This window comes from Mustelus asterias, chromosome 7 (assembly GCF_964213995.1).
Source record: "Mustelus asterias chromosome 7, sMusAst1.hap1.1, whole genome shotgun sequence".
Classification (NCBI taxonomy): Eukaryota; Metazoa; Chordata; class Chondrichthyes; order Carcharhiniformes; family Triakidae; genus Mustelus; species Mustelus asterias.
In genome coordinates this window covers 75,380,013-75,407,788 of record NC_135807.1, presented here as the reverse complement: position 1 = coordinate 75,407,788, position 27,776 = coordinate 75,380,013, and the positions used below count along the sequence as shown (strand labels likewise).

At 46.7% G+C, this 27,776-nt stretch overlaps 1 protein-coding gene across 1 annotated transcript in view; it reads left to right on the top strand.

Moving 5' to 3' along the window:
* Nucleotides 1–23,967: 23,967 nt before the first annotated feature.
* cpa6 (carboxypeptidase A6) overlaps nucleotides 23,968–27,776 on the top strand; it is a 75,622-nt gene continuing 71,813 nt past the window's right edge. Inside the window, exon 1 of the mRNA XM_078215499.1 lies at nucleotides 23,968–24,006. Coding sequence (XP_078071625.1) covers nucleotides 23,968–24,006 — 39 coding nt within the window. The remainder of the gene's footprint in view (nucleotides 24,007–27,776) is intronic.

Here is a 27,776-nt window from a genome sequence, read left to right as displayed (position 1 = left end):
AAGGGACTAAAATATTAGTTGAGAACAGGATTGTGGGCTTTATAGATATAGAGCAGAATTTTCCGTCACGCTCCCCACAGGAATCGGAGCGGGCAGGACACAGACCATGCAAAAGTCTGTTGACCTTGGGTGGGGTTCACCGGCATTGTGGCGAACGTGGCCGGAAAATCCCAGCCATAGAGTGTCACTCCCTGAAATAGAAAAGTGGTCATGCTGAATTTTCATGCTGAACAATCACTGTTGAAATATTGAGTACAATTTTGAACCGGACTATCAGACACATGAAAAGGATAGTGTGAAGTTTCACCAGAAATATATCAAAAATGAGAAACATAGAAAGATAGAAGATAGAAGCAGGAGGAGGTCATTTGGCCGTTTGAGCCTGCTCTGTCATTCATTAAGAGCATGGCTAATCATCCAACTCAAAAGCCTAACCCTGCTTTTTACAAGAATGGGGCTTATTTAGCTTAAATAAGTCAAATAAATGGGCGCAACAGCCATTTGCATGCATTTAAATTGACTTAATTGGCTGCATGTCCAACTTTACCGGCACTTCCCTCTTTCCCACCGCATTCGTCCATCCAGAATCGGCGCAAAACAAATATGCTCCATATAAGTCTGATTCGGGCGCTCCAGTTAGTGAGGAGATAAGTGTCCAGCATCCGATGGCTCTCTGCTTGAGATCGGTGCGGGAGGGGGAAGGTGGGTCCGCTGCCACTCTGCCTGAGATCAGTGGGGGTGAAAGAGAGTCCGCTGCCACTCTGCCTGAGATCAGTGGGGGTGAAAGAGAGTCCGCTGCCACTCTGCCTGAGATCAGTGGGGATGAAAAAGGGTCCACTGCCACTCTGCCTGAGATCAGTGGAGGGGAAGGGGGATCCGCTGCCACTCTGCCTGAGATCAGTGGAGATGAAAGGGGGTCCACTACCACTCTGCCTGAGATCAGTGGAGGGGAAGGGGGGTCCGATGTCATTCTGTCTAAGATCAGTGGGGGGGGGAAGGTGGGTTCACTGCCACTCTGCCTGAAATCGGTGGGGAGGGAGGGGCGTCCACTGCCACTCTGCCTGAGATCAGTTTGGGGGGGGGGGGGGGGAGAAGGGGGTCCACTGCCACTCTGCCTGAGATTGTGGGGGGAGAAGGGGGAGGGTGGATTACTTTGCCTGAGATCGATGGGGGGGGAGGGAGTCTGCTACCACTCTGCCCGAGATCAGTGGAGGGGAAGGGTGGGAGGGACTGTGATCGGTCTGAGTGGCGGGGGTGTGGGGGATAAGGGGGTCAGTAATGTTGTGGGGGTGGGGCAATGTCTGTGGGGGCCAGGGGGTTGCATTATCTGGCCTGGGAGGGATATGGTAGGGGAGCAGCATTCTATCTTTATTTTTCTGCGTATGCACAATTGGAGGCACTAATGGGAGCTGCAGGGTTTCACACTCGTTATGAACCACCCACAGGCTTGGACAGTGCGATTCGGACTTGCTGATATTTTTGCAGGCAGAGTACATATGGGGGCGCCTCAGAACGGGTCTAAAAGTCAAATCTGAAACACTCCCAGTTTCAAGTCTGTCCAGCACTTAGAATCAAAATGGTAAAATAGGGCCCTTTATTTTCTAGCTTATGACTATTCCAGTTCCAAATAAGCCCCATTCATGAATAGATTAAAACCACTTTTAAATAAATACAGTTAGCAAGTCCAGGCATACTTGCTATAATTTTGTGTTAACAGTCATAAAACTTTCAGAGAGATTTTATGGAGAGAGAGTTCTCAGGATCAGCTTGCACATGCCTCTGTCCTTAGCAGGCCTGCAACTACCTAGTTTTTTTCCTACTACAGACCTAGCTGCTCCCATCACCACATCAGCACCTGATGGATAATGCATGACCCTATCAATCAACTTAATCAAAAGTCCAAGGGAAAATTTCCATCTACAAACAAAAATTCATTAGCTCTATCCCAAGTAAACATTACATGGCTAAAGTAATTATCCTGCTCTCCCAGCATCTGAGCTGCAATTCCTCCAGACTTACCGACTGCCTTTAGAATAAAGCTGACCTTTTAAACATTCCCCTTAAACATAGAAAATGTGAGTGTGTGTGTGTGTATATATATATATATATATATATATCAATCAATTGCACTATTATCATCATAAGAGTCACAATGTGATGTAATGAAAAGTAATCTATGAGTAGACAACAGAGCAGCTAAACACCTCAATCCCATATTTCAAAAATGATAAAGAGGATATTATAATGCATGAAGCAGGTGTCCCCAACAGGAAGTTATGATGTTTGCCCAATGGCGTGCATGTAGGGTGTCTTTTGAGGGTGGCACGGTGGCACAGTGGTTAGCACTGCTGCCTTACAGTGCCAGGGACCCAGGTTCTATTCTGGCCTTGGGTCACTGCCTGTATGACGTTTTCACATTCTCCCCATGTCTGTGTGTGTTTCCTCCTGGTGCTCGAGTTTCCTCCCACACTCCAAAGATGTTCGGGTTAGGTTGACTGGCCATGCTAAATTGCCCCCTGGTGTCAGGTGGATTAACAGGGTAAATACGTAGGGTTGTGGGGATCGGGCCTGGGTGGGTCTGTTGTCAGTGCGGGCTCAATGTGCCAAATGGCCTCCTTCTGCACTGTAGGGATTCTATGATGAGTTGCCCTGTTTGGCACTTCAAGTGCACTTTGGTTTGTGATATGTCTTAAATACAAATCACTTCTATTACTACAACTACCATAGTATTTTATATATCACTACACTGTAAGATAGAGCACATAGAGGACGAAATTATGGGAGTTTGCAAGAAAGGTACTAAAATAAACATGGGTAATTTAAATATTCTTATAAATTGGATGGATTAGATTTGCAAAGGTAGCCGGGAAGGTGAGTTCATAGCGTACACTTGGGATCATTTCTTGGAGCAAAACATGTCAATCAGGGTGCAGGTTATTTTAGACCCGGTAATGAATAATGAAAGCAGATTAATGAATTAGCTCATAGTAAATGATCCTTCAGGCAACAGTGACCATAACATGATACGATTTCACAATTCAGTTTGAGGGTCAGAAGTTGTGTCATAAATTTAATTAAAGACAATTACAAGGGTATGGAGATAGAGCTGGCTAAAGTGAACTGGGAAAATAGGTTAAAAAGTAGGTTAGTGAAGAAGCAATGGCAGACTTTTAAGGAGATATTTCATAGCTCTCAGCAAGTATAAACTCCGATGAGAAGGAAGCACCATCTGTGGCTAAGAAAATTAAGGATAGCATCAAATTTAAAGAAAAATATACAATACTGCAAAGGTAGGTTAAAAGATTGGACAGATTTTGGAAACAAGCCAAGAATGACTCAAGAGAGAAATTAGAGTATGAGGGAAAGTTGGCTAGAAATATAAAATAGAAAGTAAGAATTTCTAGAAGTATTTAAAAAGGAAAGGAATGATTACGGTGAACATTGGTCCCTCAGAGGAATTAATAATGGGAAACAAAAATGGAGAAACCATTAAACAGGTATTTTGTGTTTGTCTTCACTGTAGAAGATACAAAGAAATCCCAAGAATACTTGAAAATCAAGAGATAAAAGGGTGGGAGAAACTGAAAACAATCATTAGAGAAAAGAGATTGGAAAAACTATTGAACTAAAGGTTGACAGACTGGTTAGCCTGCACCCTAGGGTCTTAAAAGAAGTGGCTGCAGAAATAGTAAGGTGCGATTTTTCCGCCCTGCTGCACTGGTCAAGTCTAAATAAACCTGTTGGACTTAAACCTGGTGTTGTTAAACTTCTGCACTGGTCAAGTAGCATAGCGGGACAGGAAACATCGGGCTGTTCACGATGTTCCCAGGCCACTTTTATTGACGTAATCAGCTTCGTGCCTGGAAAGGGTGCAAGACTGATTTAAATATTTATATCCTCATTTACATCTGTCTAGTGAGCCCGGGATGCAATTGTCTGGGCTCACTTAGCTTTCCAAACGCGCCGGTGGAGGTCCTCACCAGCAAGGATCACAGCTGGTCCCCACCAACGGAAACCTGACGTGATAGTCTCACCAGTCGGACTGGAGGCCATTGAGGATCCCCGGGTGGTCGGGGATGGGAGGGCAGTGCCCCTTGGCACTGCCAGCCTGGGACCCTGGCACTGACCACCAGGCACTGGGCAGTGTAAAGGGGACAGGGCCTAAGGGACAGGGTCTCACAGGGATGTCGGATGGGGCTGGAATCAGCCAGTGGAGATCTGTAGGAGGGGAGGAATTGAGGAACTCTGCATCGGGGGGGTGGGAACTGGTGGTGGGGCCGCTGATTGGGAGTCAGGGCCGCTGATCAGGAGGCCAGTGATTGGGGTGGGGGGCTATGTAGGGGGTGTCTGTGGGGGTGTCAGTGGGGTGGTGCTGATCAGGGGGTGTCTGTGTGGGGGTCTGAGGGAGGTTTGTGGGATGGGTAGTGATCAGGGGGGTCTATGGGGGGGCTGTCTGTGTGTGGGGGGGGGGTCTCTGGGGTCCTGTCTGTGTGGGGGGTGGTGTCTGGGGGGTTCGGGGAGCGGTGTGGACAGATCTCCCATATACTGTGTGGACGATGATCTGCAGCCAGCTTCCCCAGCGAGCTTAGGCCCCCTACCGGCGTGAAGCTCCCAACTGCCAAAACAATTGACAGAGTGTGGGAAAATTGCGTGGGGTAGCTTGCTGAATAAAATGGAGTGAAACTCTCTGGTTTCCAGAGGTTTCAAATCGTAACAGCTCTGTTATAAAGGAAGGAGACAGATAGCAGGGAACGAAAGGCAGTTAACCTAACATCTTCACTGGGAAAATTTTAAGGAGATAATAGCAGATCATTTGGGCAATCATTGCATCAACATGTTTTTGTGAAAGGGAAATTGTGTTTCACTAATTGATCAGAGATTTTTGAGGAAGTAACAAGCAAGTGGATAAAAGGGAACCTGTAGATGTGGTTGCTACATAAAGTAAGAGCTCATGGTGAAGGGAGTAACATATTAACATGGATAGCGGATTGGCTAGCTAACAGGAAGCAGAGTGTCCAGATGAATTGGTCATTTTCAGGTTAAGGAGCTATGCGTAATGGAGTGCCAAAGGGATCAGTTCTTGGCCTCAACTATATTTACAGTATGTATCAACGACTTGGCTGAATGATAGCTTAATTTGATTATGACACAAAGATAGGTAGAAATGTAAGTTAGCAAAAGGATATAAATGGAGAGAGATTGCAGAACCCTACATTACAGAAGGATCTTGGGTGTCCTGATACATGAATCACAAAATATTAGCATTCAGATACAGCAAATAATTAGGAAGGCAAATGAAATGTTGGCATTTATTGCAAGGAGAATAGAATATAAAAGTAAGAAAGTGTTGCTAGAGCTGTACAGGGCGTTATTGGAACCATATACAGAATACTGTGTACAGTTTTGGTCTCCATATTTCACAAAATATATAATTATATTATCAATTTGAACAAGGTTTACTCAACTGATTCCTGGGATGAAGCGGTTAAACTATGGAGAAGGATTGAGCAGCTTGGGACTGTGCCCATTGTAACTTAGAAGAATGAGCGGTGATCGATTTGAGATCCTGAGGAGATTTGACAAATGGATGTTCCCTGGTGTGTCTCCTTTTTTAAAGCAAATCATGGGAACATAAAGTTCTGGGACAACTCAATTTATGTACTTTTTGCAGTGCACAACATTTGTGTAATCTAATCTGTCTGACGTTCCTCTGTTGCTGATCCTTTTCTCCAGGAATATAATTTGTAGGAAAACCCTGTGTTCAAATTTATGAATATGACTAAAAATGACAACTTCACAAAACCTTTCACAAAGGTATCGATATGAAAGTAGGCAACAGTTGTAAAAGAAATGCACAAGAATATTTACCAAGTTGTCTTCAAAGACCTTGGGGGGCATTTTCAGGCCTCCCCATGGCATCTTTCTTGCGGTGAGAGGCAGCGCGCCATTTGCCGGCGGGATCTTCTGGTCCCACAACTGTCAATGGGATTTCCCATTAGCTTCACCACACGCCACCGGGAAACCTTTGGCAGGGGCAGGCCGTTGGTGGGATCAGAAGATCTCGCTGGCATGAACAGACGGAAAACTCCAGCCTCTATCCCTTTAAATCAAAGTGTCTGCATCATCATAATCCTGAATGTCCTTTTTGAATGGGGCATATTGATGGTCTAGTGCAAGGGAAAAACATGGGTGTCAAAATGTTATCAACTCTTGTTGTTGTATAGTAAGGAAGTAGTAATTTCTTTCTGTTGTGAGTTTCCTGCACTTGTCACAATGCCCAATAGAAATTGGCATTATGGGCAGAAATCAAGTACAAGTGATCTGTGCCCACATTTACATTCTATTACTCAATGATTACAGTAATATATGGGCTGCCATGAAGCAGAATATCTTGTTTTTATGATTCAGGATGACCAATACCATTGCTGTAAACTAACTTCATTACTAACACCCTTTGTTAACGTGGACTCATAACTGCAAGACATCTGCAGCCTTGTTGTAAACCTTCCTTTACACATAGTATCTGACCTTCACCCTCTAGATGAGGTGCCCCCCATGTATATATTTAAAGGTAAAGTCACCCTAGTCCCAGATGACCATAGGCTGCTCTCCTCCCCTATCAGGGGGATAGCTGACTGGTGGTGATTTAACCTAAGGATGACCAAACTTCAGTTGAGAGGCAAAGTTGAGAAGGCAGGGCCTTCATAAATAACCTCAGCCAGAACAGGAATTGAACCCGTGCTGTCAGCATCACTCTGCATAACTAACCAGCCATCCAGCCAACTGAGCTAACAGACCCATATAATTTCTAATACTGGAACTCACTACCACTACTACAATAACCTATTAAAACAAAATACACAAAACCAAATTTAATGTTACAGAAAAAGACATTCTGGCTGATTAAAATAAATAACTACATTGGGAGAAATGGAAATATTCTACAGAGAAGTTTTTTGTAACACAACTTGATACCTATCATAGATTTAATAAGAATGATAAGTCAAAACATAGTTCGAAAGGTAAAGAATGATGAGCGAAGTTTTGATATTGTACCTATTTGAAGAGAAATTTACAACAAAATATAATTTGCTTTTTTTTTAATAAACTAGAGATCAAGTAATTCGATTAGTTCCAAAAACTGAAGAAGAAGTGGATGCATTAAAGAATATCATTGAACAGGTAAAGGTAGGTAGCAAATTTTTAATATTTATTTTAATAAATCCTTAAGAGGAAAAGATTTTTCAATATTGATATTGAGCGTCCACTATTAATTTGAATAATGGGCAAAGAGGCAGACTTGATCACAGTGCATGGTAATAAAAGGAACCTTATCTGTGTGTGCGGAATAAATATTTTTAAAGATTCAAAATAAAGAAAATTGTAATAAATATAAAATTAGATATGTTACTCCATCATTTATGGTGCTACAAACACTGAGTTGAGACCAAGAGGAGCAAAGCAAGAATTGAGGATGGGAGCGGGGCGCAATTCCCATCCCCATTTTGCCGTCATACATTCTGTTTTTATTTTCAGATATTTTGTTTTTATTACTAGCCACTCTAGCTAAGACCAAATGTTGTTTTCAGGCCAAGAGGAGTTGGGTGCCAATGGGGATAATTGCAAGATGGCCGAGGAAGCGGGTGAAAGAGAAGCAATGAGATGGGAAAAGTGTCATAGGCAAGGGAAGAAGACAATGGAAGAGAGTAAGGGAGAACAGTCAGAAGCAAAATGGGGAGAGGTGGACTACACTCCCAGACACCACAGTAAACAGCAGCACTTGGTAGGACAGTTTTTTTCTTTCCAGCCACACCAGTTCTGGGAAAGAAACAGAATGGCACCAACATTGGTTATAACAGACATATTGAAGTCAGGTCCGGAGTTAGATGTGTGGGGTGTGAAGCAGGGAATTGTACAGCTGAAAGATGCAAGGGCACAATATCTGATGGAGATGGTTTTAAAAAGTTAGTTACATACATTTAATTAAAATAACAATTAAAGTTCAAATCAATTTGGAATTAATTGTACAATTTTCTCCTGGTCTTTTGTTTCTTACCTTTGACCAACATGGCTGACAGCGCTACAGGCTCAAAACTTTCAGCACCATTTGGCTCAAGCCTATAATTACACACAAGTTTACCACATTTTGTTAAATCCTACCTAGCAGTTAGGGTATTACTAATGTTAGCTAAAAAATTCTCTTGCAGAGCCACCTACAGATAAATTAATAATGTATATGATATGATCGAAGAGTCTTCATGGCATTTTGAAATTAAATGGTGTGACCCATTTACTATATTAACCTGTAATAGGCTGATCTTTAAATGTCATATCTTTGAAAAGTAGGTAAGTAGATGTGATTGGAGCATAGGAGTTTCTCTGCAATAGAAACTAAAGAACGAGGAATTGCAAAACTGAGGCTCAATAAGAACATAAGAACTAGGAGCAGGAGTAGGCCATCTGGCACCTCGAGCCTCCTCCGCCATTCAATAAGATCATGGCTGATCTTTTCGTGGACTCAGCTCCGCTTACTTGCCCGCTCACCATAACCCTTAATTCCTTTACTGTTCAAAAATTTATCTATCCTTGCCTTAAAATCATTCAATGAGATGGCCTCAACTGCTCCACTGGGCAGGGAATTCCACAGACTCACAACCCTTTGTGTGAAGAAGTTCCTCCTCAACTCAGTCCTAAATCTGCTTCCCCTTGTTTTGAGGCCATGCCCCCTAGTTCTGGTTTCACCTGCCAGTGGAAACAACTTCGCTGCTTCTATCTTATCCATTCCCTTCATAATCTTATATGTTTCTATAAGATCTCCCCTCATTCTTCTGAATTCCAATGAGTATAGCCCCAGTCTACTCAGTCTCTCCTCATAAGCCAACCCTCTCAACTCCGGAATCAACCTAGTGAATCTCCTCTGCACTCCCTCCAGTGCCAGTATATTCTTTCTCAAGTAAGGAGACCAGAACTGTACACAGTACTCCAGCTGTGGCCTCACCAGCACCTTATACAACTGCAACATAACCTCGCTGTTTTTAAAGTCCAGCCCTCTAGCAATGAAGGACAAAATTCCATTTGGCTTCTTACCTTAATTGCTTTCTTAATATCATCACCTTTTGGTAGGAGGGTGTCATTAAAATGTAGCATGTTTACATTGGTTGTTTCCATTATAAGGTATGGATATATGAATTTATAATAGGGCACAAAATGCAAAGGAATGTAAATTAACTTCCAGCTATGTAAAGCTTTGGTTAGACCCGCCTTGTGTACCATGAAACTGGAGTGTCCTCTCCAAGGCTCAAGCGTGGGCAAAATTTACAGAGACCCTGGGCTACCCAAATATCGGGGTTCTCCCGTTTACCACCCCGGTTTGAGTCCAAAGGGATGCAAAGAAGTATATTTAACACCAGCTTGGTTGAAGGAGTTTCTGGAAAGATGACGGGGGCGATTCTCCCAAAAATATTCTAAGTGTGGTATTCATGTGAAAACTGGAGTAAATCACGGTGTTTTTTCAATGGGAGCTTAGAGAAGAATCTCCCACACTCTGTGCACTGCTGCGTGCACTAGCGTGAATCACGCTAAAAATCAGGGTGTGGGACCTATTCCCACCCAGGAGGCTGGCAGCAGAGTGCTAAGCATGTGCTGATCTGTCAGTGCTGAGATCGCACCTGTGCAGTGGCCCCTGTCTGCTGACCTCCTGATTACTGGCCAGCACGATCGCTGGCCAGCCCCATTATTCCCGCAACGCCGGCCCTCTCAGCCCCCTACAGCCTGATTGTTGGTCTCCCGGACATGTCCAGGCCCAGCCTTGAACCCCCCCCACCACACCCCCTCCCCCAGCCTCGACATCCCTCCCGCAGTGCCGGCCCCCCTCTCCCCAAAGCAGGCCGCCCCACCCCACTCCACCCCAATGCCCTGCCCCGTTTGCTGGCCTCCCTTCCTTCCCCACTGATCCTGACTGCAGAGTGGCAGTGGGACCCCCCCCCCAATCCCATCACTGCCAGGTGGGCAGTGCCAAGATGGCCCTTGGGTATTGACACTTTACTCCTTGGGCAATGCCAGAGATTCCAGGTTGGCATTAAGGTGCCAATGCCCGGGGGACACCTCCCACCGCCTGACGCTCTGGGGGTCTGGCCGCCAGCCCCCTGCAAGCGGGGAGCTATAGTAATCCCTATTGCAGTGAAATACTCCTGGCATGGGGGAGAGGCTAGTGGGTCTGGAGACTTCAGTCCCAGGCTCGCTAATTACATTTAAAACAGATTCCAATGAAGGGCTGCATATGTGATGCAGCTCCACGCTGGAAGTCTGGTGCTGGGAGACACACTCGGGGCCGGATGCCCAGGGCGGATCACACTAATCCGGCCCCGCTTAAATCTCCCGACCCACTGCACTAAAAAATCAGTGCAGCGGGATGGGACAATCACCCCCGACATATTTGGACATGAATTCACCTTTGGGCTCCTCTCCAGATTTTTTGTCATTTACTGAAGTTGAGTGTGTTTTGCTAAATTATCTTTTGCATTCTTCCAGCTTGAAGCTGCCTAGTATGCAGGTATTATTTTAACTAAATGATATGAGTTATTAAAATGGTCTAAAAAATAGTTGCTGCAAAATTAAATAAGTGTTGCAGCAAATGGATTAAAATTAAAATTTGAGGCTTTCCGTATATGTGTATACATCTATGTGCGTGCCAAAAGTAACTAGTATTGGGCAATTTATGATCCAGTCTTCCAAAAAGAAGATTGCATTTCAATATTTAGCTTTGCCTTTGATTAGACATGATTTTGTGAGAGGGAGGTCATGCCTCACTAACCTGGTGGTGTTTTTTGAAGAAGTGACCAAAATGGTTGACGAAGGAAGGGCCGTGGATGTTGTCTATATGGACTTTAGTAAAGCGTTTGACAAAGTCCCTCATGGTAGGCTAGTGAAAAAGGTTGGATCTCATGGGATAAAGGGGGAGGTGGCTAGATGGATGGAGAACTGGCTTGGTCATAGAAGACAGAGGGTGGTAGTGGAAGGGTCTTTTTCCGGCTGGAGGCCTGTGACTAGTGGTGTACCGCAGGGCTCTGTATTGGGACCTCTGCTGTTTGTGATTTATATAAATGATCTGGAAGAAGGAGTAACTGGGGTGATCAGTAAGTTTGCGGACGACACAAAACTGGCAGGACTTGCAGATAGTGAGGAACATTGTCAGAGGCTACAGAAGGATATAGATAGGCTGGAAATTTGGGCAAGGAAATGGCAGATGGAGTTCAATCCTGATAAATGCGAAGTGATGCATTTTGGTGGGAATAATGTAGGGAGGAGCTACACGATAAATGGAAGAACCATAAAGGGTGTAGAGACGCAGAGGGACCTGGGTGTGCAAGTCCACAGATCTTTGAAGGTGACGTCACAGGTGGAGAAGGTGGTGAAGAAGGCATATGGCATGCTTGCCTTTATAGGACGGGGCATAGAGTATAAAAGTTGGGGTCTGATGTTGCAGATGTATAGAACGTTGGTTCGGCCGCATTTGGAATACTGCGTCCAGTTCTGGTCGCCACACTACCAGAAGGACGTGGAGGCTTTGGAGAGAGTACAGAGGAGGTTTACCAGGATGTTGCCTGGTATGGAGGGGCTTGGTTATGAGGAGAGATTGGGGAAACTGGGGTTGTTCTCCTTGGAAAGACGGAGGATGAGGGGAGACTTAATAGAGGTGTATAAAATTATGAAAGGCATAGATAGGGTGAACGGTGGGAAGCTTTTCCCCGGGTCGGTGGTGACGTTCACGAGGGGTCATAGGTTCAAGGTGAAGGGGGGGAGGTTTAACACAGATATCAGAAGGACATATTTTACACAGAGGGTCGTGGGGGCCTGGAATGTGTTGCCGGGCAAGGTGGTGGAGGCGGACACACTGGGAACGTTTAAGACTTATCTAGACAGCTATATGAACGGAGTGGGAATGGAGGGATACAAAAGAGTGGTCTAGTTTGGACCAGGGAGCGGCGCGGGCTAATTGTTCTTTGTTTCTCGTTTCAAGGCTTCATTCTATGATCATCTTGCTGGTGCCAGTACAGAGCGAGACTGCGGATAGTTGGGAACCTGTCTCGGGGGCAGGGAATTCAGATGGTGTTCGTAAAGCAGAAGGGGAAATGAATAGGGTTGGGAAGCATTTTCCGATCAGGGCCAGTGTGATCTCCTGGACTCGTTTCGATCGCCTCAGGGGGTCGGAGAGGAATTTCCCAGATTTTTTTCCCCCATATTGGCCCTGGGGTTTTCACTCTGGGTTTTCGCCTCTCCCTGGAGATCACATGGTCTGGAATGGGGGGGGTGGGGGTGAGTTAATAGGTTGTGATGAACAAAGCATCGTAGCTGTGAGGGACAGCTCGGTGGATAGGATATTAGGATGTAGATAGGCTGGAAAATTGGGCGGGGATCCTGGATTCAGGATTCAATCCTGGACCGGGGAGCGGCGTGGGCTTGGAGGGCCGAAGGGCCTGTTCCTGTGCTGTATTGTTCTTTGTTCTTTGTTCTTTGTTTGTTCTTTGTATTCCTGAAGTATTGTTATCTATAAGAATAGAGCTCATGTCACTGTTTGTTTTGCCACATTAGAACACAGCTGACAGGAAAGTCCAGAAATGAAAGGAACATGCTGACTTGGAGAAGTTTTCAGATCAGGGTATACACTGCACAATAGAGCTGGAATGGAGGCTACCTGGTGGAAGATTGCATTGGTACTCCCCACTATGAATAGGACTTCTGGATTCCAATTTAATTTTGCTTTGAATTTTTTCTTCCCTTAGAAGCAGAATACCAATTCTATCCGGGTTGTTCAAGTATTGTAAATGGAAGTTGTATGTATTGAGGAGCAACAGATCAGCTACACTCCTATGTGTGTGCGAGTGTGTGTGAGAGAGAGGGGTGAGTGTGTGCGAGAGAGAGAGAAGGGTGAGTGTGTGCGAGAGAGAAAGAGGGGTGAGTGTGTGCGAGAGAGGGGTGAGTGTGTGCGAGAGAGAGAGGGGTGAGTGTGTGCGAGAGAGAGGGGTGAGTGTGTGCGAGAGAGAGAGGGGTGAGTGTGTGCGAGAGAGAGAGGGGTGAGTGTGTGCGAGAGAGAGGGGTGAGTGTGCGAGAGAGAGAGGGGTGAGTGTGTGCGAGAGAGAGAGGGGTGAGTGTGTGCGAGAGAGAGAGGGGTGAGTGTGTGCAAGAGAGAGAGAGGGGTGAGTGTGTGCGAGAGAGAGGGGTGAATGTGTGCGAGAGAGGGGTGAGTGTGTGCGAGAGAGAGAGGGGTGAGTGTGTGCAAGAGAGAGAGGGGGTGAGTGTGTGCGAGACAGAGGGGTGAGTGTGTGCAAGAGAGAGAGGGGTGAGTGTGTGCGAGAGAGAGAGGGGTGAGTGTGTGCGAGAGAGAGAGGGGTGAGTGTGTGCGAGAGAGAGAGGGGTGAGTGTGTGCAAGAGAGAGAGAGGGGTGAGTGTGTGCGAGAGAGAGGGGTGAATGTGTGCGAGAGAGGGGTGAGTGTGTGCGAGAGAGAGAGGGGTGAGTGTGTGCAAGAGAGAGAGGGGGTGAGTGTGTGCGAGAGAGAGGGGTGAGTGTGTGCAAGAGAGAGAGAGGGGTGAGTGTGTGCGAGAGAGAGGGGTGAGTGTGTGCAAGAGAGAGAGGGGTGAGTGTGTGCGAGAAAGAGGGGTGAGTGTGTGCGAGAGAGAGAGGGGTGAGTGTGTGCTAGAGAGAGAGGGGTGAGTGTGTGCAAGAGAGAGAGGGGTGAGTGTGTGCAAGAGAGAGAGAGGGGTGAGTGTGTGCGAGAGAGGGGGGTGAGTGTGTGCAAGAGAGGGAGGGGTGAGTGTGTGCGAGAGAGAGGGGTGAATGTGTGCAAGAGAGAGAAGGGTGAATGTGTGCAAGAGAGAGAAGGGTGAGTGTGTGCGAGAGAGGGAGGGGTGAGTGTGTGCGAGAGAGAGGGGTGAGTGTGTGCAAGAGAGAGAGGGGTGAGTGTGTGCGAGAGAGGGAGGGGTGAGTGTGTGCGAGAGAGAGAGGGGGTGAGTGTGTGCGAGAGAGAGGGGTGAGTGTGTGCAAGAGAGAGAGGGGTGAGGGTGTGCAAGAGAGAAGGGTGAGTGTGTGCAAGAGAGAGAGGGTGAGTGTGTGCAAGAGAGAGGGGGTGAGTGTGTGCGAGAGAGGGGGGTGAGTGTGTGCAAGAGAGAGAGGGGTGAGTGTGTGCAAGAGAGAGAGGGGTGAGTGTGTGCGAGAGAGAGAGGGGTGAGTGTGTGCAAGAGAGAGAGAGGGGTGAGTGTGTGCGAGAAAGAGGGGTGAGTATGTGGGAGAGAGAGAGGGGTGAGTGTGTGCAAGAGAGAGAGGGGAGAGTGTGTGCGAGAGAGAGAGGGGTAAGTGTGTGCAAGAGAGAGAGGGGTGAGTGTGTGCGAGAGAGGGAGGGGTGAGTGTGTGCGAGAGAGAGGGGTGAGTGTGTGCAAGAGAGAGAGGGGTGAGTGTGTGTGAGAGAGAGGGGTGAGTGTGTGCAAGAGAGAGAGGGGTGAGTGTGTGCGAAAGAGAGAGAGGGGTGAATGTGTGCGAGAGAGAGAGAGAGGGGTGGGTGTGTGCGAGAGAGAGAGAGGGGTGAGTGTGTGCGAGAGAGAGAGAGGGGTGGGTGTGTGCGAGAGAGAGAGAGGTGAGTGTGTGCAAGAGAGAGAGGGGGTGAGTGTGTGCGAGAGAGAGGGGTGAGTGTGTGCAAGAGAGAGAGGGGTGAGTGTGTGCAAGAGAGAGAGGGGTGAGTGTGTGCAAGAGAGAGAGGGGTGAGTGTGTGCAAGAGAGAGAGGGGTGAGTGTGTGCAAGAGAGAGAGGGGTGAGTGTGTGCGAGAAAGAGGGGTGAGTGTGTGCGAGAGAGAGAGGGGTGAGTGTGTGCTAGAGAGAGAGGGGTGAGTGTGTGCAAGAGAGAGAGGGGTGAGTGTGTGCAAGAGAGAGAGAGGGGTGAGTGTGTGCGAGAGAGGGGGGTGAGTGTGTGCAAGAGAGGGAGGGGTGAGTGTGTGCGAGAGAGAGGGGTGAATGTGTGCAAGAGAGAGAAGGGTGAATGTGTGCAAGAGAGAGAAGGGTGAGTGTGTGCGAGAGAGGGAGGGGTGAGTGTGTGCGAGAGAGAGGGGTGAGTGTGCAAGAGAGAGAGGGGTGAGTGTGTGCGAGAGAGGGAGGGGTGAGTGTGTGCGAGAGAGAGAGGGGGTGAGTGTGTGCGAGAGAGAGGGGTGAGTGTGTGCAAGAGAGAGAGGGGTGAGTGTGTGCAAGAGAGAGGGGTGAGTGTGTGCAAGAGAGAGAGGGTGAGTGTGTGCAAGAGAGAGGGGGTGAGTGTGTGCGAGAGAGAGGGGTGAGTGTGTGCAAGAGAGAGAGGGGTGAGTGTGTGCGAGAGAGAGAGGGGTGAGTGTGTGCAAGAGAGAGAGAGGGGTGAGTGTGTGCGAGAAAGAGGGGTGAGTGTGTGGGAGAGAGAGAGGGGTGAGTGTGTGCAAGAGAGAGAGGGGTGAGTGTGTGCGAGAGAGAGAGGGGTAAGTGTGTGCAAGAGAGAGAGGGGTGAGTGTGTGCGAGAGAGGGAGGGGTGAGTGTGTGCGAGAGAGAGGGGTGAGTGTGTGCAAGAGAGAGAGGGGTGAGTGTGTGTGAGAGAGAGGGGTGAGTGTGTGCAAGAGAGAGAGGGGTGAGTGTGTGCGAAAGAGAGAGAGGGGTGAATGTGTGCGAGAGAGAGAGAGAGGGGTGGGTGTGTGCGAGAGAGAGAGAGGGGTGAGTGTGTGCGAGAGAGAGAGAGGGGTGGGTGTGTGCGAGAGAGAGAGAGGGGTGAGTGTGTGCGAGAGGGAGAGAGGGGTGAGTGTGTGCGAGAGAGAGGGGTGGGTGTGTGCGAGAGAGGGAGAAGGGTGAGTGTGTGCGAGAGAGGGAGAGGGGTGGGTGTGTGCGAGAGAGAGAGGGGTGGGTGTGTGCGAGGGAGAGAGGGGTGGGTGTGTGCAAGAGAGAGAGAGAGAGAGGGGTGGGTGTGTGCGAGAGAGAGAGGGGTGGGTGTGTGCGAGAGAGAGAGGGATGGGTGTGTGCGAGAGAGAGAGGGGTGGGTGTGTGCGAGAGAGAGAGAGGGGTGAGTGTGTGCAAGAGAGAGAGAGAGGGGTGAGTGTGTGCAAGAGAGAGAGAGAGGGGTGAGTGTGTGCGAGAGAGAGGGGTGAGTGTGTGCGAGAGAGAGAGGGGTGAGTGTGTGCGAGAGAGAAACACAGACAGGGGCGAGTGTGTGCGAGAGAGGGAGAGTGGGGCAAGTGTGCACGAGTGAGGGAGAGTGGGGCGAGTGTGCACGAGTGAGGGAGAGTGGGGCGAGTGTGCGTGAGTGAGGGAGAGTGGGGTGAGTGTGCATGAGTGAGGGAGAGTGGGGCGAGTGTGTGCGAGAGAGGAAGAGGGGCGAGTGTGCACGAGCGAGGGAGAGTGGGGCGAGTGTGTGCGAGAGAGGAAGAGTGGGGCGAGTGTGCACGAGCGAGGGAGAGTGGGGTGAGTGTGCACGAGTGAGGGAGAGTGGGGCAAGTGTGCACAAGTGAGGGAGAGTGGGGCGAGTGTGCACGAGTGAGGGAGAGTGGGGCGAGTGTGCACAAGTGAGGGAGAGTGGGGCGAGTGTGCGCGAGCAAGGGAGAGTGGGGTGAGTGTGAGCGAGCCGGGGAGTGTGGGGCGAGTGTGCGCGAGCGATGGAGAGTGGGGTGAGTGTGAGCGAGCCGGGGCGAGTGTGCGCGAGCGAGGGAGAGTGGGGTGAGTGTGAGCCAGCCGGGGAGAGTGGGGCGAGTGTGCATGAGCGAGGGAGACTGGGGTGAGTGTGAGCGAGCCAGGGAGTGTGGGGCGAGTGTGCGCGACCGCGGGAGAGTGGGGTGAGTGTGCGAGCAAGGGAGAATGGCATGAGAGTGCACAAGCGCAGGAGAGTAGAGCGAGTGCAGGAGAGTGGGGCAAGTGTGCACAAGCAAGGGAGAATCGGGCGAGTGTGCACGAGTGAGGGAAAGTGGGGCTATTGTGTGTGAGAGAGGGAGAGTGTGGCGAGTGTGTGGGTGAGAAAGAGAGTGGAGGGGGAACGTGGGGGTGTGAGAGTGAGCGTGGGCATTCAATAGACGCGGGTTGTGGTGGGCAGGTGCATCAGCATAAGTGGGGGTTGGGCAGGGGGTAGTTAGGTGTGGGGAGGGCACGTGGCCATGTCATAGAATCATAGAATCATAGAAACCCTACAGTACAGAAAGAGGCCATTCGGCCCATCGAGTCTGCACCGACCACAATCCCCATATCCCTACATATTTTACCCACTAATCCCTCTAACCTACACATCTCAGGACACTAAGGGCAATTTTAGCATGGCCAATCAACCTAACCCGCACATCTTTGGACTGTGGGAGGAAACCGGAGCACCCGGAGGAAACCCATGTAGACACGAGGAGAATGTGCAAACTCCACACAGACAGTGACCCAAGCTGGGAATCAAACCCAGGTCCCTGGAGCTGTGAAGCAGCAGTGCTAACCACTGTGCTACCGTGCCGCCCTGTCTGGGTGGGCGTGGGGGTGTGATGTGTTTTGAGTGGAATGACGGGCATGAAGACCACATACATAAGTGGTGGTTTGGTTGCATGGGCGTGTGCAGTGGGTTGGGCACCTAAGCGCGAGAGGATATTTTTAAGCACAAGCGTATGCGAGAGAAGGGTGTGTGCGCGCGCGCGCGTCCAATCCGAGAATCCAACTTTTCGCACCACTCCCCCCCCTTTATAAATGGCAAAGGTGGGACTTGAGTACTTTTAAATAAGATAACTTCTTAATTATAATAAACATGCCCATGTATATGAAATTGTAAAGCCTTCTATAAGTTAGGTTTTTGTGTGTTTGTACCTGTGACGTCAAAACAATAATTTCTGTGGTTGAAATCTTCACTGCATTAAGAATGTTTCTCAAGGATTCCATCAGTACACTTCGGAGATCAAAAAAATGTTGTGCCTAGAAAAGTTTTGAAACACTGCTCTAACTGATATTCTGATCCTTTTTGGTGTGGAGAAATGAATTTCTAAATAGAAGATTTAGTTTATTCATTCAGCAATTGACTTACTCATTTTTGTTAAAAATAGGATGGAATGAAATGCTAAGTTAATGCCAAATGTTGACTTTCACCAGCTATTTTTCAACTGCATCGGAGCTTGCAATAGTGCACAGTTCAATATATAAAATAAAATCATGCCCAAGGGTTCCATTTATAGCTTATGTTTGTAGAAGTGTTTTGTTAAGGCCTCATGGGTAATGAATGTCTGTCAAACATCTGTCATTTAACACAGTGACTTATATGGCATTGGGGATAGATAGTGCTTTGGATTATCCTTTTCCTGAAATCTGTCATCTTGTAGCTCTTTGTTCAGCAAAGATTTATTTTACTTTTTCAGTGGCAGTATTATGTGGCTGTGTAACATGCAATATTCAGCAGTCATGCTGCCAGCTCATCCGGGATTGTACTGCAAGATATTACACAAGCAGTCCAAACATCAGAATTGTTTTGACAAACTAAAGACTTGTTCTATTATATTTCTGCTCTGCAAATGTCCATCTTTATAACCCTTCCTCGTGAAGTTTGAAGATTCTGCGGTGCCTGCTGTGTTTGGATTGGACAATCCAAATGCCAACCTGAAATTCTGTCTTCTCCTTTGAACTGATGGAGCACTCTGATTTCCTGAAGATACGTACATATCATTGTTGTTGAGCCATTAGTTTGCTTGGTTTGGCTGCTTATTATTCCAGTGTTAGGGGAATTAATCCTCTTGTTAATAAAAGGCACTGCTTGGATGTTGTTGTGATCTCCATAAAACCTGATAACTTTTAAAAAATTAATTTTCAGATGCAAAGAACCAATGGACAGAATTTCAAAATTTAAAACTTTTACTGTACCAAGTAAACTAAAATCAACATAATCAAACATTGCTTAATAAGAATCTAAATCGTAGAACTGAAGAGAAGTATTTTCACCTTAACTAACTATGTTTTATGAAACCCTTTCAGTATGCGCTGTGCTTCTGGCAGATGCAAAAGCCTTCAAAAACATGATGCTCCTTTCTATTCAGTTCACAATTTCAAAAATTATAGGAGCGATTTTACCAGAATTTGGCAGTATTGATTCTGGTGAGAAAAACGCCATGTTTCTCTCCAGAGAACGAGGTCGGTTTTCTCTCCAGATCTTACCACACTCAGCCAAAATAAACAGCTGAGCAAGTTTCACACTGTCATGCAGTGGGGTGGAGCCTCACCATGCCCCCCCCCCCCTCCAACAAACAGTGAATCAATGCCGGCATTTACCCCTTCCCTCTGAACATCAGATCCCTTTCCCCCTGTGTGGAAGGGGGTTTTAGGTCAGCTAGTTAGATCCACAGGCAGATTTTAGTTTACAGTGACAGTGCAATGGGAAAGTGTTAAATGATTCTACCTAACGAGATAATGTTAACAGTTTGCTCATAAGTAAATGCAATATCAGTATTAAAATGAATGAAATATCATTTTTAAGTATATATTGGAATAGTAAATGATTTAGAAATGTATTTTTAATAGTTACATGTATTTTTAATATATAAATGTATTGTTCTCCTCAGTTCAAAATGCAAGTGCTGCAGAAATGATGATAAGGTTAAAAGTTCAGCAGTTAGAAGTCCATTAGTCAGCAGAATGAGTATTAGTAGTTTCAAAATCCCGGCACAGTTATTGAAATATAATGTATTAAATAGAGGCATCCATTATCTAAACATGAGAAAGTATCTTTCTAATGGGCCTGGAGAGATGCTTATCTCACTGTCTTGGCAATGCGTCTATGGGAAAGGTATAACAGTAGAAGCGTCTCTAACAACATAGTAACCAGGAAGTGGGCTTTGCCAGAGGGAAGATGTCAGGTATTAAATGGACAAATAGAATATCATTCTGTCAAGTAGCATATTGCAATTGGCTGAGGTAATCTGCCTTGTACTGGACTGACATGTTAACACTGAATGAAATTGAATCTAAGCTAATTAGAAGGTGTATCTTAGATAACAGAAGGTATAATTGTTCTGTAGTTTGGCTGAGTGCCTCAGATCTTTGGAGGGGTCTTGTAGTGCTGAACCAGAGCTATTTGGCCGTCGGTTAATATTTTGTTTGTCTTGTATGATTTTTGTGCTTTAAATAAATTTTGACTACGTCTATTTGAATAGAGACCTTGCCTTTGCAAGTTTTCAAAGTAATTTTAAGTTTTTCAAGAAGTTTGGCCACCATTGTAAAGAAATCCCCACGATGCTCTGAACGTCGGATCCCTTTCCCCCACCACACAACCATTGCCGGCATCTCCAGCTCCCATGTCTGCTCACAGCCACCACCACGTACAAATGAATTCCAGCATCCCCCTCAAACAAGGTCCCTCATGGCAGGCTGGTGCGAAAGGTTAAATCTCACGGGATAAAAGGTGAGCTAGCTAGATGGGTGGAGAACTGGCTTAGACATAGAAGACAGAGGGTAACAGTGGAGGGGTCTTTTTCCGGTTGGAGGTCTGTGACTAGTGGTGTTCCGCAGGGCTCTGTACTGGGACCTCTGCTGTTTGTGATATATATAAATGATTTGGAGGAAGATGTAGCTGGTGTGATCAGTAAGTTTGTGGACGACACAAAGATTGCTGGAGTTGCGGATAGTGATGAACATTGTCAGAGAATACAGCAGGATATAGATAGGCTGGAACATTGGGCGGAGAAATGGCAGATGGAATTTAATCCAGATAAATGCGAAGTGATGCATTTCGGTAGATCTAATGCAAGGGGGAGCTATACAATAAATGGCAGAACCATCAGGAGTATAGACACACAGAAGGACCTGGGTGTACAAGTCTACAGATCCTTAAAGGTGGCAGCACAGGTGGAGAGGATGGTCAAGAAGGCATATGGCATGCTTGCCTTTATTGGACGGGGCATAGAATATAAAAGTTGGCATATGATGTTGCAGCTGTATAGAACGTTGGTCAGGCCACATTTGGAATACTGTGTCCAGTTCTGGTTGCCACACTACCAGAAGGACGTGGAGGCTTTGGAGAGAGTACAGAAAACTTTTACCAGGATGTTACCTGGTATGGAGGGTCTTAGCTATGAAGAGATATTGGGTAAACTGGGGTTGTTCTCCCTGGAAAGACGGAGGATGAGGAGCGACCTAATAGAGGTGTATAAAATTATGAAGGGCATAAATAAGGTGAACAGTGGGAAGCTTTTTCCCAGGTCGGAGGTGACGAACACAAGGGGTCACGGGTTCAAGGTGAGGGGGGCAAGGTTCAACACAGATGTCAGGGGGACATATTTAACACAGACGGTGGTGGGGGCCTGGAATGCACTGCCACGCAAGGTGATTGAGGCGGACAAACTGGGATCGTTTAAGACCTATCTAGATAGCCACATGAACAGACTGGGAATAGAGGGATACAAACAAATGGTCTAGTTGGGCACATGAGCGGTGCAGGCTTGGAGGGCTGAAGGGCCTGTTCCTGTGCCGTATTGTTCTTTGTTCAAACCCCCATGAGACTCCCACTGTGATCTGCCTCTGACACTGCCCCCTGTCAGATTGGCATTGTCAGATTGACATTGCCAGGTTGGCATGGGCATGGAGCTTTACTCATCTTTACTCCCCCTGGGGGATCCCCACAACAGGTTAATGTCTGGGTATAAACCTCACCGATGCGACATCATAGCACAGAGTGAATATAAGGTTGGGGGTGGGGGTCAAAAACAGTGAGTATTAATTATATTCAAATCCATTAAAATGTATTTAAATTAGGCTCACACCCATTGTGGGTGTGAATCTGATTACATCGCTGGAGAGGAAATCACAAGTTGCGATTTTATTCATAAGATCACCGACTTCCTGGTTTCACTGCACCTTGAGGCCACACCGCCAGTCCCGCAGATGGCGAACATGTGCTCAAGATCCCGTCCTATATATTTTTGCTTTTTGTCCGCCTGTTGAGTTCTAGCTTTGTCTAATTCCTTTCTATCAAAAGTGATTGAAGTTTTCATTTATGTTCAACCACAAGTACCCTTCCTCATACTTCTGTGGTATCAGAAATGGACTCAGTTTTTCCATTCTCCTTCAAACATTTTAACAGCTAACTTATTTCACATAGAACAGGGAACAGTTTTCCTTTTTTTGTCACATTTCACAATTAAAACATTCAGTGCAGAATTTGTCCACCCATCTGGGACTAATCCCATGGCAGGGGGGTGGTAAATAGGAGTGTTTCCCATTGCAGAGGCCGGCCAACCTTATAATTCGCACCGAGTGATTTTGTGTCGTATTTCGTAGTGGGGCAGGCATAATGGCGCATGGCCGCCATCATATCTGGGAGCTGTATTTAAAAGGTGACCAGCAGCATTGACCCACCATGGAAGAAAGGAAATGCAACTTAGAGAATACACTGAGGCTGCAAGAACTACTTGATGACACTGAATCTGGAATATCCATCTGTGGTGTTCTGGGGTCCAGGGTTGCTGGCAGACTCCATCTTAAACTCCAGAGACAGCTTCTGGTAAGATGGCAATGCGGAGAATCGGTTGTGGACAGAAAATTGCAGTTGTGCCTTCGTCTGCATTCTATTAGCAGGATACAAATCAGTTTCACACCAGCCTTCAGTGGGTTTCCTGACCTTCCATGTGCAGGCACCAGCAGAAGATCCCATGGGAAATTCGTACCAGCATAAAACTGATTTTTGGACTCTGCCGAATTCTCCCCCTGCTTACCACTGAATCCGCTGGAGTTGGCAAGGAAGAACTTTGCCCGCACTTTGCATTGCCTTAATGATATTTCATGTTAAAAGACTACGTGGTTTTGCATTCTTCATGTTGGTTTTTAAAATCTGTGTTGAATTGTGCATAGTCTGGACCTTGGGACAGTATTCATAATGAGCCCAGAAGGTTTTACAATTTGTTTAATTGATTTGATTTGATTTATTATTGTCACATGTATTAACATACAGTGAAAAGTATTGTTTCTTGCGCGCTATACAGACAAAACATACCATTCATAGAGAAGGAAACAAGGGAGTGCAGAAGGTAGTGTTACAGTCATAGCTTGGGTGTACAGAAAGATCAACTTAATGCAAGGTAGGTCCATTCAAAAGTCTGACAGCAGCAGGGAAGAAGCTGTTCTTGAGTCAGTTGGCATGTGACCTCAGACTTTTTTATCTTTTTCCCGACGGAAGAAGGTGGAAGAGAGAATGTTCGGGGTGCGTGGGGTCCTTAATTACGCTGGCTGTTTTGTTGAGGCAGCGGGCAGTGTAGGCAGAGTCAATGGATGGGAGGCTAGTTTGTGTGATGGATTGGGCTCCATTCACAACCGATTGTAGTTCCTTGCGGTCTTGGGCAGATCAGGAGTCTACCAAGCTGTGATGCAACTAGAAAGAATGCTTTCTATGGTACAGCTGTAAAAGTTGGTGAGAGTCGTAGCTGACATGCCAAATTTCCCTAGTCTTCTGAGAAAGTAGAGGCATTGTTGGGCGTTCTTAACTATAGTGTCAGCATGGGGGGACCAGGACAGGTTGTTGGTGATCAGGACACCTAAAAACTTGACGCTCTCGACCCTTTCTACTTCATCCCCGTTGATGTAGACAGGGGCATGTTCTCCTTTACGCTTCCTGAAGTCAATGACGATCTCCTTCATTTTGTTGACATTGAGGGAGAGATTATTGTTGTCGCACCAGTTCACCAGATTATCTATCTCATTCCTGTATTCTGTCTCATCATTGTTTGAGATCCGACCCAGTACGGTGGTGTCATCAGCAAACTTGAAAATCGAATTGGAGGGGAATTTGACCACACAGTCATAGGTGTATAAGGAGTATCGTAGGGGGCTGAGAGCACAGTCTTGTGGGGCACCGCTGTTGAGGATGATCGTGGAGGAGGTGTTGTTGCCTATCCTTCCTGACTGTGGTCTGTGAATTAGGAAGTCCAGGATCCAGTTGCAGAGGGACTTATCCCTCTTTTAATTGATTAGCTTTGTCAAGAATGACATTACGAATTGCTGTCAAACCATCTGGCTTCTGGGTACTTTGGGCTGTGAATTAGAATCGAAGGATAAATCCCCAGAAAATGTCCTTATTATCCTCTCATTTCAGCAGTCTCCTTTGTTCTTCAAAATGCTAAATAGTCACCAGGGTATTCACTTTTTAAAACTGACTGTGAACCACTCTGTTCAGTTACAACACATGATCCTCATTTTCTTTAATATCTGCATATTTCTTCTCCAAGTCATTGAAGGAATTTTCAAGCAGCTAAACATCCAAACTCTCCTGCATAAGAATTGAATTCGCCTCATCCTGTTTAAATTCAGGATTGCCTTTTCATTACATATCATTCTGTTTAAATTCAGAATTATTTTTCATTTAAAATTCTTTTGCATGATTTAACCCTTCCTTTTTTTTGCCAGGAGGCACGGGTTTAAAGGTTTAACGCTGCCCCCTTTTGTGCAAGCAGTCAGTTTTCTGTTGAGTAAAATCCTCTTTAGCAGCTTTAAGAACTTTTAGGTTATTTCAATATTCAGCAAAGAAAGCTCGATACTCTGTTTTATGCAGTTCACAATTCTTAAAATTTCCTTTAGCTTTACATTCTTCCATTGAGTTTGAACTTTGTCTAATTCCTTTCCCACAAGCAACTTGCCTTGTCATTCTGATGTTTTCATTTACGTTCAAGAACACCTGTCTTTCCTTGCATTTCTGTAGTGTCTCTGTCGTGTCGGCACTGGATTCATCTTTTCCACTCTCCTTCAAAGCATTTCTTTCCTTTGCATCATTAGCTTTGAGTTCTGCTGCTATTTGCTTTGCCACATCTTCTCATATTTTTCCTGCATTTTTAATTCATTCAGCTTTTACTCATCTCCAACTGCCATGTTTCTTTTCAGCCTACTTCTTTTAAAATTAGTTGGCTGAGTTTCTCACTCTTTGGAAATATCTTTAGACGAAATATTAACTGTCGCTGTTGTTTTACAGAAAGACATTGGCCCAGAATTTCCATTTCCTGGGGAAATCATACCCGGGAGGTACCACAGAAGATGCATTGGGGGACCACCCCGAAGTCCCCATGCAATGACAGCAAAGCAATTGCCCGGGAAGTTTAAACTTCCAATGGGCAATTATCCTGCATTATGAACTATCTGATATTCCATTATAAATCTGAGACTGGGCGGCATGGTGGCACAGTAATTAGCACTGCTGCCTCACAGCGCCAGAGAGCCGGGTTCAATTCCCAGCTTGGGTCACTGTCTGTGTGGAGTTTGCACATTCTCCCCATGTCTGCATGGGTTTCCTCTGGGTGCTCTGGTTTCCTCTCACATTCCAAAGATGTGCAGGTTAGGTTGATTGGCCATGCTAAATTGACCCTAGTGTTAGGGGGATTAGCAGGGTAAATATGTGAGGTTGCGGGGATAGGGCCTGGGTGGGATTGTGGTTTGTGCAGACTGGATGGGCCAAATGTGGCCTCCCTCTGCACTGTAGGGATTCTATGACTTTAGATGGTTCCTACTCTCTTAGAAAAATAGTTACCCAGGAAAAGATAGAAGGACGAAAACCACTTTTAACTCCTGGAAAGTAACTCCTGCCCCCCCGCCCCACCACCACCATAGCCCCCCTCCCCCCCCCCCCCCCACCACCACCATACCCCCCCCACCACCACCACCATACCCCCCCATCACCACCATACCCCCACACCACCACCCCCACCACCATGCCCACTCCCCCACCGCCACCACCATACCCCCCCACCACCACCACCATATCCCCCCCACCACCACCACACCATACCCCCCCACCACCATACCCCCCCCACCACCATACCCCCCCCACCATCACCACCATACCCCCCCACCACCACCATACCCCCCCACCACCACCACCATACCCCCCCTCACCACCATACCCCCCCCACCACCATAGCCCCCCCACCACCATAGCCCCCCCACCACCACCACCACCACCACCACCACAGCCCCCCTCACCACCACCACCATACCCCCCCACCACCACCACCATACCCCCCCCACCATCACCACCATACCCCCCCACCACCACCATACCCCCCCCACCACCACCATACCCCCCTCACCACCATACCCCCCCCACCACCATAGCCCCCCCCCCACCACCACCACACCCCCCCCTCACCACCACCACCATACCCCCCCACCACCACCACCATACCCCCCCACCACCACCACCATACCCCCCCCCCCACCCCCCCCCCCCCCCCCCCCGCCAGCCCAACTATCGTCTTGACCACCCCGACAAACCTCCCAACTACCCACCCAACCCCCCTGAAAATCCTTCTGACCCCTAAACACATGATATCTGTTGTGGGGTTTTTTCAGAGATTGAGTACTGCCAAAACTCAGCTAATACAAAGACTCACGAAGTCCGTATCCTGGTTAAAGACATATCTTTATTTGACCAACGATCACTGGGAGGGATAGCACTGGGCAGTTCAACACCTCCCTGAAGAGAATGCCCTGAGCATTCCAGTCGCACTCTGAGGTTACAATTCATCAGATGGGACCGTTATACATTTTCAAGTTTGCTATTCCCGCCTTCCCGTTAGTTATGAACCAATCATCATTAGTACAAATCAATCATTGTTAACAATTGTCATATACCTTAGCCAATTACATCCTACCCGCTGACATGGGATTTCATTGGTCCATAGAATCCGGATTCTCCTTCCCCCTGCCACCTAGCAACCCTTGACGCTTAGCTATAGAGTTCAAACACACTGTTCTCACCAACTCTCAATTATGTCAATGGTCGAGTCAGACAGTTGATATTCCCATGTCTGAGAAACACTGTCTTATCAGTACAAAGTGAACAGCTCCATTCATATTATGGCTTTGGGAACCCATACTGTCCTTAACATATGCTGATAGAAATATACACATTCTGTCATTTCATTGTTCCAAAGAATGTGGTTCATCTCACTCAGTCTTCATCCCATCATGCTCTGGAGCAACCTGCCTTTGGCTTAAAGGTACAGACTACTTTCCAAAATACATGTTTATATGAGAAATACTTGTTCAAATCTCTTACTTGTTTAAATCTCTGACTGATTATATGTGTCTTTATGCAAACAGTACCTGTTAGTATGTAAGTCTGATCTGGAATCATTTCGCTTAGTGCTAATAATTTTATCAGTGTCTTAAATCCCTGATTATTTGGAATTTCTGGAACAATATCCAATTTTTCCCCCATTCCCAAATATGTCTTCTACTATTCCGAGGAGGATAAGTTTCCTCTCTCGGGCTGTTTTGCCCACCAAGATCAGATTTCTTATCTCCAGTTTCTCTGAGAGTTTCAAAACAAAGGCTTGTTGCTAACATGCTTGTGACAACTCATGGTTGTCTGCCATTACTACATTTCCTTTTAAACTTGGAAATATTATAGTCTTTCCGGTGGGGTCTTATTCTCAAAGCAATGCTCACAAAATTCTTCCATCAGAATCACCTCTGCAGTTTTCTGAAAATCTTGTTGAACTTTCATTGATTGTACTACCTATCGAACACAATTACCTTTCACCAAGCAAATTCCACAAGAATCTGACTGCTTCTTTTCTAAATTTCTGTCTGCCTCTTGGCACTGAGTCATAAGCATTGAGAACAGCAATTTTCACCATATCATAATCGCTAGAATGCTAATCGATTAAAAAAAAGTAAATTTCAGTGGGTTTCTGTTTGATTTTCTCACCCTGTGGCAACCAGATCATATGGATGTGCCTTTGAGCTAAGATATTTATCTTCACTTCACCATCTTTGAAGAATGTCCTGTTTCACTTTAAGT